Source organism: Fringilla coelebs (genome assembly GCF_963513975.1).
Source record: "Fringilla coelebs genome assembly, chromosome: 17".
NCBI classification, from domain to species: Eukaryota; Metazoa; Chordata; class Aves; order Passeriformes; family Fringillidae; genus Fringilla; species Fringilla coelebs.
The window spans coordinates 7,202,587-7,213,707 of record NC_140043.1 but is presented as its reverse complement, the minus strand read 5'-3'; the positions used below and the strand labels follow the sequence as shown (position 1 = coordinate 7,213,707).

At 44.7% G+C, this 11,121-nt stretch overlaps 1 protein-coding gene across 1 annotated transcript in view; it reads right to left on the bottom strand.

The window, feature by feature from the left end:
* Positions 1-4,620: 4,620 nt before the first annotated feature.
* Positions 4,621-11,121, bottom strand: part of PI4KA (phosphatidylinositol 4-kinase alpha) — a gene marked incomplete at its 5' end in the record, with an annotated part of 54,003 nt that continues 47,502 nt past the window's right edge. Inside the window, 10 exons of the mRNA XM_084217541.1 lie at positions 4,621-5,309; positions 6,379-6,462; positions 6,663-6,752; positions 7,580-7,739; positions 8,412-8,532; positions 8,841-8,966; positions 9,413-9,517; positions 10,114-10,223; positions 10,807-10,877; positions 11,011-11,083. Of these exons, the coding sequence (XP_084073667.1) occupies positions 5,258-5,309; positions 6,379-6,462; positions 6,663-6,752; positions 7,580-7,739; positions 8,412-8,532; positions 8,841-8,966; positions 9,413-9,517; positions 10,114-10,223; positions 10,807-10,877; positions 11,011-11,083 (992 nt within the window). The 3' untranslated portion in view covers positions 4,621-5,257. The remainder of the gene's footprint in view (positions 5,310-6,378; positions 6,463-6,662; positions 6,753-7,579; positions 7,740-8,411; positions 8,533-8,840; positions 8,967-9,412; positions 9,518-10,113; positions 10,224-10,806; positions 10,878-11,010; positions 11,084-11,121) is intronic.

Below are 11,121 nucleotides of genomic sequence, written 5' to 3'. Positions count from 1 at the left end.
ACACTCTATTTCAGTAGATTTTAGTCCTTGTTACATGAAACAAGCAAAACTGCCAGGTCTTAACACTAAACAGCACAGGCAAAATATTTTTCAAAAAGTCAAAGAATTAGTCATGCTTGAAGCTGTATGTATATTCAGGACAAATTGTTTTGTTTACTGCCGTGTTTTTTTGGTTGGTTGGTTTGGTTTTTCATTGGTTTTTTGTTTGTTTGTTTGTTTTTTGGTGGGGTTTGGGTTTTTTTTGGTTTTTAGGGGGTTTTTTTGTTTGTTTTTGTTTTTTTGATAGCATTCATGTGGAAGCAAAGAGAAAAGATGGACATATTTATGATACAAAGGGGAAAAAAAAAAGGTCTCATCCAAACCATTCTGTTGACCACAATCCCTTCCCCCCTCTCCAGCATTCTTCCGAAAAGAACTGTAGCTCCTCTTCCTATGTTGACTCATTCCATTGGCTCCTCCACCGAGCTCCCATTCCCTGCCCACATCAGCCCTGATGCTATGCAGCATATGCTGGGTGCCTGCAGGGGGTACCGCGACCCCTCGTACCAGCCAGAAGATCACACAGGCACGTTGTGCTAACGGAGGTGGATTGCTGAGCTTCAGTCTCTAACACAGATAATGAGATTAGCATTTGAATAGTGCTGATCAAGTTACCAGTGGCTCTGAACCCCGGGTCCAACAGATGCAAATGAATCACTATAAATTTTGCTCCTTTCTTAAAAGCTCTTTATATGCGTGGCCAATGCAGAAAGAACTGCAATGGGTATTGGCTCAGGAAGTCTGTCTCTCACCATGATTGGGAATTGCTGAGAGTGGAGAAACCACAGGAGCACCTTTCCCTAGATTTTAATTTTTTTTTTTTTAATGAGCAGTTTTTCCCTTTTTTTTTTTTAATGTGTCTTTTCTCCCAAGGCTGCACAGACATCAGGACATATTCTGGCATAAAGTTCAGAGACAAAATCCTTCACAGTACCTTCATGTAGGTCTTAATTCTATCTGATTTAATTACCTGAGTAACTTCTGAAAGTCCTGCCAGCCTCCATGTGTCAAGGACATATCCTTACCTGGTGGGAGGATGAAGGTGAGGTAAGCCTGTGGTGACTCCAACTGCATTGATTCAGTATTTCAGAAGCACTTGCAGTATTGTGGGGTGTCTCAGTATTCTTGCCTCCTCAGTCTCCCTGGAGGAAGATACAGTACACAACCCACTTAGGAGGAATCTTCAGGGTACTGCCTTGCATGATTAAATGTAAACAGCCCAATCTCCTCCATATCCCAGTGGACACTCAATTACAGGGGAGTTTTCTCCCATGTCTGTGCTGTAGGAAGGAATCCTGAAGGGAGGGGAAGGGAAGAAGGTGCAGTTAACATGAGAAAACGAAATCTAGGGATGTCAGGTGTGCACCTGACACTGCAGAGAGATCAGAAGTCACAGGAGCCTATAATTTCTGCTAGCGTGGAGATTTAACATATTCACAACATTCTGCAAGATTCACAGCAGTACAAAAGGATGCATATCTCAAATGCAGCCATTTGAGTTTTTAGGACCATACTGTAAACAAGTTTGTTCTTACAGTAACTATACTCAATTGTCTTCAGCAGCTTTCATTTCTCTGAACAAACTGAAAAGAAACTAAGACTACATCAGCTCTCCAGACAGCCTGACTGATGCAAGGAAGCACTGCGAAGAACACTCAAATTCATTGACTTCCTGATACAAAACCTGGATGGCCTTAATTCTATTCTGGTAAATTCTGGGCATTCTATGCTAGAATACACACAAATTGCTATGTGGTTTGAGATTCGCAACTAGGAGTGACTTTCTGATTACCAAAGCTCCATTTAGTATTTCTAATATTATTATTCACCAGCTAATTACTCACTTCTAGCCCTAGATATTTTTAACATGGTACATTGATTTTGAGGTACAGGAAAGTACATGCACATAAGCACTGACTTGAATTAACAAAATCTTAGAACTCCTCACCATCTCCCCTGAGAAGAAGCCTTCACATCTCCTCACTCCACCTGCTCCTCGTTAAAGGAAAGGTGGGAGGAAGTTTACCACATTTGTAGTGTCAATCAGCTCCTTTCCTATGGAGCATAAATAGGTTCAAGTAGCCGCAGGCACAGAGCACCAAAATTACTCCATGTCCCAGTTGGTTATATAATAAATCTGAATTAAATCAATAATTAAAGCAGTTCTTGCATGCTACTTCTCCCTGATGAGCCTCCAAACCTTTTTAGAAAGCCAGTGGCACCTCCCCATAATGAGAAAAGGAGCTCAGAGCCCACTTCTCTATGAGCAACCCACTGCACAGGCAAGAGACAAGACCCAATTTAATACCCGTGGCAAAAGCAGGTGTAAATTTTGAATGCAACCCACAATGGAAAAGGGACAGGCCCTCCACTGCACCACGCACAGGATGCACCCTGAAGGCAGAGCCAAAACACGCTGCCCTGGCTGCCCCCTCTGAGGCCCCCTCAGTTGCGAGCTCAGTGACGCTCCCTTCTCTGCAGGGATCTCCTCCAGTCACCCTGGTTGAGGAGGTCCCCCTGAGCAGCTCCTGCTGCCTGGGCCCCAGGGACACTCCGGGCGACTAAAAACTGACTCAGAGGTGCTCAGAAATGCACACTCCCAAGGGGAAGCTGTGGACACAGCCATCATCGACCTACCATCCCCTCAGATAGAGACCACCCTGATCTGCCGCAACAGCCCAGCTTCTGAGGAACCCCCCGGCCTGGGCAACCACAGCCCCGAACCATGCTCCTCGGGGTCACAGCTGCATCCCAGAAGCGCGACCCTTAGATAAATGGAGCTGGGCGTTCCTCACACCACAGAACCGCCCCTCAGGGCTGCGCCCACCCCAGGACAGAGCCCCGCCTCAGGGCTGGGTCTCCCTCACGATTCCTCCGCCCCTCAGCGCTGAGCCGTCCTCGGGGCGCTGACCTGTGACCCGCTCACCCTTTGTGCTTCGGGACCGTGTGTCGCGTCCTCTTCAGCCCTCAGGGCTCGTTCTCCCTCGCGACGCCTCCATCCTTTCACCCCTGGAGGCTGTGTCCCCCTCAGCTCTCGGGGCCATACCCCGTGTCGCCCTCGCCCCTCAGGGCTGGGTGTCACTCAGGGATGAGTGCCCCTTAGGGCTGGGTACCCCTCAGGGCTGGCTGTCCTTCAGGGCTGGGTACCCCTCAGGGCTGGCTGTCCCTCAGGGGTGGGTGCTCCTCAGGACTGGCTGTCCCTCAGGCAGAGTGCCCCTCAGGACTGGGTACCCCTCAGGGCTGGGTGTCCCTCAGGGCTGAAGCCCTCAGGGCTGGCTGTCCCTCAGGGCTGAACCCCTCAGGGCGGGGTGTCCCTCAGGGCTGGCTGTCCCTCAGGGCTGGCTGTCCCTCAGGGCGGGGTGTCCCTCAGGGCCGGGTACCCCTCAGGGCTGGGTGTCCCTCAGGGCTGAAGCCCTCAGGGCTGGCTGTCCCTCAGGGCTGAACCCCTCAGGGCGGGGTGTCCCTCAGGGCTGGGTACCCCTCAGGGCTGGGTGTCTCTCAGGGCAGGGTGCTCCTCAGGGCTGGCTGTCCCTCAGGGCTGGGTGCTCCTCAGGGCCGGGCGCTCCTCAGGGCTGGCTGTCCCTGAGGGCGGGGTGTCCCTCAGGGCTGGCTGTCCCTCAGGGCGGGGTGCTCCTCAGGCCGGGTGCTCCTCAGGGCCGGGCGCTCCTCAGGGCTAGCTGTCCCTCAGGGCCGGGTACCCCTCAGGGCTGGCTGTCCCTGAGGGCGGGGTGTCCCTCAGGGCTGGGTACCCCTCAGGGCTGGCTGTCCCTCAGGGCGGGGTGCTCCTCAGGCCGGGTGCTCCTCAGGCCGGGTACCCCTCAGGGCAGGGTGCTCCTCAGGACTGGCTGTCCCTCAGGGCTGGCTGCTCCTCAGGGCCGGGTACCCCTCAGGGCTGGCTGTCCCTCAGGACTGGCTGTCCCTCAGGGCGGGGTGCTCCTCAGGCCGGGTGCTCCTCAGGCCGGGTACCCCTCAGGGCCGGGTACCCCTCAGGGCTGGCTGTCCCTCAGGACTGGGTGCCCCTCAGGGCGGGGTGTCCCTCAGGGCTGGGTGCTCCTCAGGACTGGGTGTCCCTCACGGCTGAGGCCGGCCCCCCGCGCCCCTCGCGCAGCAGCGGGGGCCGCCAGGGGGCGCCCCAGGGCCCTGCCCAGGCCGGGCACTCCCTTCCTTCCCTGAGGGCACGATCTGGACACTCGGGAAAAGCACCCAAAAGGGAAACATCCCTCTAAAGAGGGGAAAAATCCACTAAAGAGGGCACAGCCCCTGTGTTGAAGAGCCCATGTAGAAGGACAAGCATGTAGATAGGGAAAAAAACCCCAAAAGACCTATATCCTAGCCCAGGTTAGAGGCCCTCAGTCAGCAACACTGGGGAGCTTTACCTTGGTCCTACATTCCAGCTCTTGCACCAAACATTTATTTTACGAATAAAAAATGTCACTTGAGATGGACAAGCAGCTGAATAAGAAATTAGATTTCTCTATTAGAAAGAAAGGGTGTAATATAATGAACAGTACACAAGTGTGCAGAGTGATGTACATACGCTAAAGACAGCACAGGGCAAAACATTTGCAACAGACACGAAGTCTAAGGTATTTTATTATATTTTATAGATTAAATATATCTTCAGTAGAGTCTCTTTTTAAAACACACAAAAGGAAAAAATACATTCTTCATGTACATATGAAATACTGACCATGTAGCAGGGACCATGTACAGTGCAAAATATGAACACAGCTACACAGACATCACCACCTTGGATGATTATCAAGCTTTTTCTACAGTAAAATTGGAACAAGTTAACATTTCTGTTTCCAAAGAGAAATCCATACCCTTCCCTTCCATGGCATTTTGTGCGATTGTGTAGGAAAGGGTTTAATTTACTTTTTAAAGACATTATAAAGTCCTTGCATTGCATGAAAAATTATCGAACTCCTCAAGCTTTACCACTTTTGCACATTCACAATTGTAATACAATTTTTATTGTGATTGCAACCCAACTCCAAAAATCCAGGGAAAAACAGTAATATATATAACCTGGTATAGAGAAAGGAATGGATCAGAACTGATTGTTGCAGTGGTCGGGAAGCATGTACCCAACATGTACACACACATACACAGAGGGTGGAAGATAGCGAGGTGTGACGAGCATCTCCTGTTTGTCACAAGTTTGGAGTGAGGGCAGGGGGTTGCACGTTTCACTTCAGCAGTGGATCTCTAGTGTCTAGTAGGGGATGTCATTCTGGTAGTACTGGATCATGTCATATGTTCTACTCCTAGAGAAGAAAAGCAAACCGGAGGTAAGGAAAAGTTTAAAAAAACACTGCACCCATTGTAAAGAAACATTCATCAGGATCTCAGACAAAATATGGGTGAAGGAAATCAGCTGCTAATCAAAATTAGTCCTCCATTCTTTGAAGGCATTGTGAAGGCTCAGTTACTGTTATGGACAGCACAAAACATCCTGCTCTTGTTTAAACTAGTTTAAAAAAGTATTTCCACACTTCCCAGCGTGGCAACAGCATCAGCAGCTTGGATCCTGTGTTTGGATAAGCCACAAGCACATCACATGGCATTTGCAGTTTGTTTTAGAAGGAAATGCATAATGAATGAATCAAGATCATCAGGGCTGCATGGAGACAGGATTACATGGAAATAGAAGTCATCTTAATTAAGGAGAATGCTTATAATGACAATAAAAGTGCAGGGGAAATAACAGCATTAACAGCAGCATCTCTGATGAGTGACTGAGCAAACAAATCTCAGCTTGTGACAGATAACTCAATTATCCATGGGTAGAGCTTATTCAGGTCACAGATTAACCATGCCACAGGTAGAAAAGCTCAAGCTTGTCAGAACTAAGCTGGTTCTGGCCATTCACACAGCAGTGTCACTGCCTCCTCCCCCAGTATTAATCTAAGATTCTGAGCAGGTGCACTAGGGAGCACTAGAACCTCCATTCTAGTGGGCTGTATCTGAGCCAGTGAGTGGCACTGGTCTCAAGCTGACCCCATATGGAATGACACAAGAGTTTGTATTAGACTCTCCAATATACCCCACAAAGTCTGTATTATCTAGCATAATAAAACATGTGCTTAAGATGTTTAACTATTACATTTATTCTTTAGTCTAACCAGCCTTGCTATTTGACCATCCTGAACTTAAGTCTTCCTTCCCAGCACAAAACAGGAGATGCAGCACATTCAGAAACAAAGCTGCTACCCTGCACTATCAACGACTCAAAAATTTTTGGCATCTGACTGATAAAACTCTACTTTTCAGCTCTGCTCAAAGCCTGAAGGCCTTCCTTTAGCCAGAGGGAGAAAACATGCATAGAAGCCAAACCTGTTGCTGAGGAAACAATTCTGGATGATCTTGATGATGAAAGTTGCAGCGTCCCTTTCAGTCATGTTGGGGCTGAACCTGTGTCTATATGCAGAAAATCACAATCAAGTAAGAGAAAATTAGCAAGGTTTCCTTTGAACACGGTACAAATGTGTCTCTGCACAAGCTCAGCCAGGTGTGATTTCACTTCCTGCAAGTAGCTACTTCTTGTGAAACCACTTGGTATAAATGACATAATATTCTAATAAAAAACATTTTCCAGTTCACACATACTGCTGACTTACTTCAACAGCTTGATTGTCTGCCCTCGGAAACAGGGCAGCCCTGTATCCAACATCAGGGTAACCAGTGAGACCACAGCATCCATGTATGGCCTAGAGAAAAAGAGGACAAAAACGTCAGAGCATTCAAACTCCAGCAGCCTTAGCAGTTAAAGCAAACAAGCTGAGGAGTTCAACGAGCTGGATCCCACCTTTTTCTGTAATTAAATCAACATAGATAATCCTCTTACATTTGCTGGTGAAGCTACACCATTGCTTGCAATCTGTCACTTTAATTAAATGTCACTCCTTCATGCTGGACTGTCAGATACTCAGAATGCTGCAAGATGAAGTCTCCAGAAGGATTATGCAAAGTAATGCTTTAGGAAACAACATTTCTTTGGCATCAGAAAGGTGAAGCAGTGCACCAAAACAGTGTAAAAGGCCGAAAACAGCAACACCACACAGGAACATACTATCTTTTAATCTTAATTACTCTGGGTAATTCTTTGCTTCATCAGCCCACTTCCCCTTCTCCTTCCTGTCCTCTTGCTCAGAACATTTATTATCTACCATGCTATTACTCTGCTACTTGAGTGACACATTTGCTTTGCCACTAGAACTTTGTCCAAACTGCTTCCCCTCAAGGAACAAAAATGATCTTGATTCCAAGACAGTAGTTTCCTATTGTATTAACAGTGTGAGGAAATGTGTGAAACATCACATTTATATATTGAATATATAAAATTTTAAAATATAACATAAGGACAAAAAAAATAACACAACGGTAAACTGAAAATAGCAGGATTATTACATTGTTTCAAAGTTTGCAAGACTACCAGTTTCAGACTCCCTACAAATGAACATTTGGTATTATTTATCTTCTCATCTGGCTTTGGGCATGCAAGAACTTCCACTCTGAGCAGCTAAGAACACCTTACCGGACTGCCAGATAGCCTCTGACACACATCTCCATAAACCATTTGAATGGCGTTGCCTCCATTTTCCCTCCCATTATCATCACCATCTCATCAGTCAGTTTTATGTCAGGCTCCCAGCCCAGGTTTCCACCAGGTGAGCTTTCAAACATGAATCCAAAATCTGTGCACAAAAGATAAACTGCCTCATAAGCTTTGTTGGTTAATTGTGTGCTGTTAAAGCTGACAGAAGCAAGAGATGTGGATTGCATGTATTAATGTAAACATTTTAACTCCAACTGGAAAAAGCTTTGGTGAAGTGTAATAATACCAACAAAAGCATCATCACCATGACATGAGAATAAATGTAAGAATGGTGATATCAAATAAACTGCTGAAATATTTGTGCAGTTCCACAAAAGCAAAGCTAAAGCAGAGGTTACAGCCTCACACAACTATCTAAATCTACTTGTCAAGTTTAATTCATACCCTTGCAGTGATGAAAGGAATCCAAAGACACATTTCTATAATTACACATATGCACACACGTATCCATGCATGAGTACACAAACATGTGCCATCCATATGTGTGTATATGCTTTGCCATGTCATACATCTGTGTGTATATACTTTCCTGAACCTGACAAAACTTTACAGAGCTAAAATGACACAGAAGCAGCCAACACAAACGCACAGCACTAGGCACGAAGGCATGAAAGCCTTTCATGTATGTTTACAAACAGTGAAACCAGTATACAGGATCTCAAAGGGGAAATGGCTTATTGTCTGTTATCAGCAATACTTAAGAGCAGAAAGCAAAGGTAATAACTGACATTCAGACGTGCATATGACTGACCAATATGAATGATGTGTCCCTGTTTGTCCAGCATGATGTTGCCATTGTGCCTGTCTTTAATCTGGAGCAGGAACAGGAGCAGACTATAGGCAGCCATACTGCGGATGAAATTATAGCGGGCCTGTGCAAACAAGTCAAAACAAATCAGAACAACTGACAGAATTTAATAACTCTCCATCAGGAGATGAGACAGACAAACAAAGCTTTTTTTCTTCCATTCATGATTAGTTTGAAGCAATGTCCAATGATATTCTCCATACATCTATAGCTAACTTTTTAGCTAATTCACTAATAGCTAAAAATAGATTATCAGCATCAGGAACTAGATACAGCATTATAGTAGTCATTATGCAATTATTTGTCATTATTTCTTACAGGTAGAATGTTTCTCAGTTGATATTTTGCTATGCTTGCCCACTGATATTTTACCTTCTGGAATGCAAGGGTAGACTCATCTCCATATTGCCTTGTAAAATAATCATACATCCCAAAGTCTGTCTGCCTGCCCAGCTGGTCACGGGATGTGCAGTCAGGAATGCACTCAATAACACCACACTGGAGGGAAAGAAGAGAAACAGGTTTGTAAAGCATGCTCCCAAATATATTTGTTCATGGCTCTCGGCAGTCATACAGCTTCTCTGGGAAATGTGGGGAAGCCTGTAGATCACCAAATACAAAATTTCTAGTTTATTAATTTAAAAAAAGTATATCCTCTCTTTTAGGATTTCCATGCAACTAAGACAAACTCTGTGACTTTCCACTGCTTTGCACAACATAGTCCCAGAAATCAAACAACAAACATTTGCAAGCAGCAAACTTTCAGAGCCAAAAGCTTTAGAAAAGCAGGAAGCAGGAGAGGAAAGACTCCTTCTATTGCTGGTACTCCAAATACTTGGCATAAGTGATGTGAGCAGTACTTCCTTGTAGAATGGAATTTTTATGTGTGCTGGAAGAAAGTATTTTTGAATTTTCTACAGCACTACAGTTAATTGCTCACTTACCCCAGGAGCTGTGGCCACCACTCTATATGGAAACACAAAAAGATCCAGGCCTACCAGCTGAAATATGTTCTTGAAGAGATCGATTATTTGTAAAGCTAGCATGTCCTGTCAGACAAGATAAAAATTGCACAAACATTACAGAGGTTACAGATCATAAACTGGATTATAAACATGCTCTGAAGAACTCTGAAGTGCACATTAAGTTAAGCAGGTGTGCAGATGTGTGCTTGTGTATTCACTAGGGGGGAAATCAAAAAGGAAACTGATAAATGCTGTATGACTGGGCAGCAAGCAACATTGATGATTTAATTGCTGACCTAAGAATGAACTGCCTATCACCCTTCAATAAAAGGGCTATTAATAACTCCAGGGATAATAACCAGCATTCCCTCTTAATCAATCAAACTTCAATGTACAAGATCCCACCTTGGGAACTAAAGCTATATTACCAAGAGCTCAATTGAAAAATAAATTCTGTAAAAAAAAATTTAAGGCTTGGTAAACCTGTCTTGACAGAATGGCCTTTATTTCCAAACCAGAATTTCTCTAGTGGTACCACACAGTTCTTCCTATCAGTCCATAACTAGCAGAGATTACCAAAGTTCCAAAGGAAAATACTTCTATATTAAAATTATTTCCTTCTTATGCATTATCACCTAAAAATCTGCCTCCTCTAAATGCAAAGCCCAACAGCTTTGTACCTGTCTGCAGTCATCGCCCACTTTAAAGATTGCAGCCTGCCAGCAGACCTTCTGACTGTCCTCATCCTCTTCTTCACTTTCATCGATGGAGTCAGAGCGACAACGCAGACCTGCAACAAGAGAACCAAGCAAAACCCAGACATGCGCTTTACTTAGTAACTTTCTGTCATGACAAGCCCTCTGCACTCAAACCCACAGCATTCCAGTGCAGGTGCACCACAGATATTTCTGCTTTACAAGGCAACTATCATAAGACAGTTCCCTTTGTCTACTGGAATTAGAACATCCCAAAGCAGTGTTTGTGATTTATCTAATAAATGCCTAGATTGCGTTGAGGTAGACAGCTGGAGACTCCCATAAAATGTCTTGTCAGAGAAAATCTGCCAAAACCTGGATTTTGCTACTGTCTAAAAACCCAGAAAAGGCCAGTGATTTCTATTTTAGTCTAAAGTAACCGTTATAATTTCTTCAAGAGCCCTATGTGGCTTGCTTCTTGGGACTTAAAAAAAAGGTTTTCAGCATTTTCTTCTCTCTTCCTTTAATCCAGTTTCATTTCTCAGCTGAATCATGGCAGATCAAGTTCAACACAGAAATACTTTTTCTGCAGTGGTACAGGTCACTAAAGGCAGGCCGTTTCAAAGGCATTGCTGACTATTAATTAATAATATCAGTGATTGAGTTGCAGTTACTCACCTTCTTTTTCAAGCTCACTGACTCCGCATCGTTTCACTTTGAATTTGGCCAGATAAGGTGCTTTTGCTGCACTAAAATACAGAAGAAACAAAGATGATGATGAGTGCAATTAGCCAAATAAATACCTAAATATCATTAATTAACTTAACAAGCATATATATATATATATATATATAAAATAAAAATATAACAAGAGCATGGTACCTCTGCATAGGAGTTCCTGATTTGTAATCAATATCCAGAACGATTGCTTCAGGATTGCTGGGCAAGTAACAGCCTGCAAAACAGCAGACAGCTGAGAACAAATCCACTGTG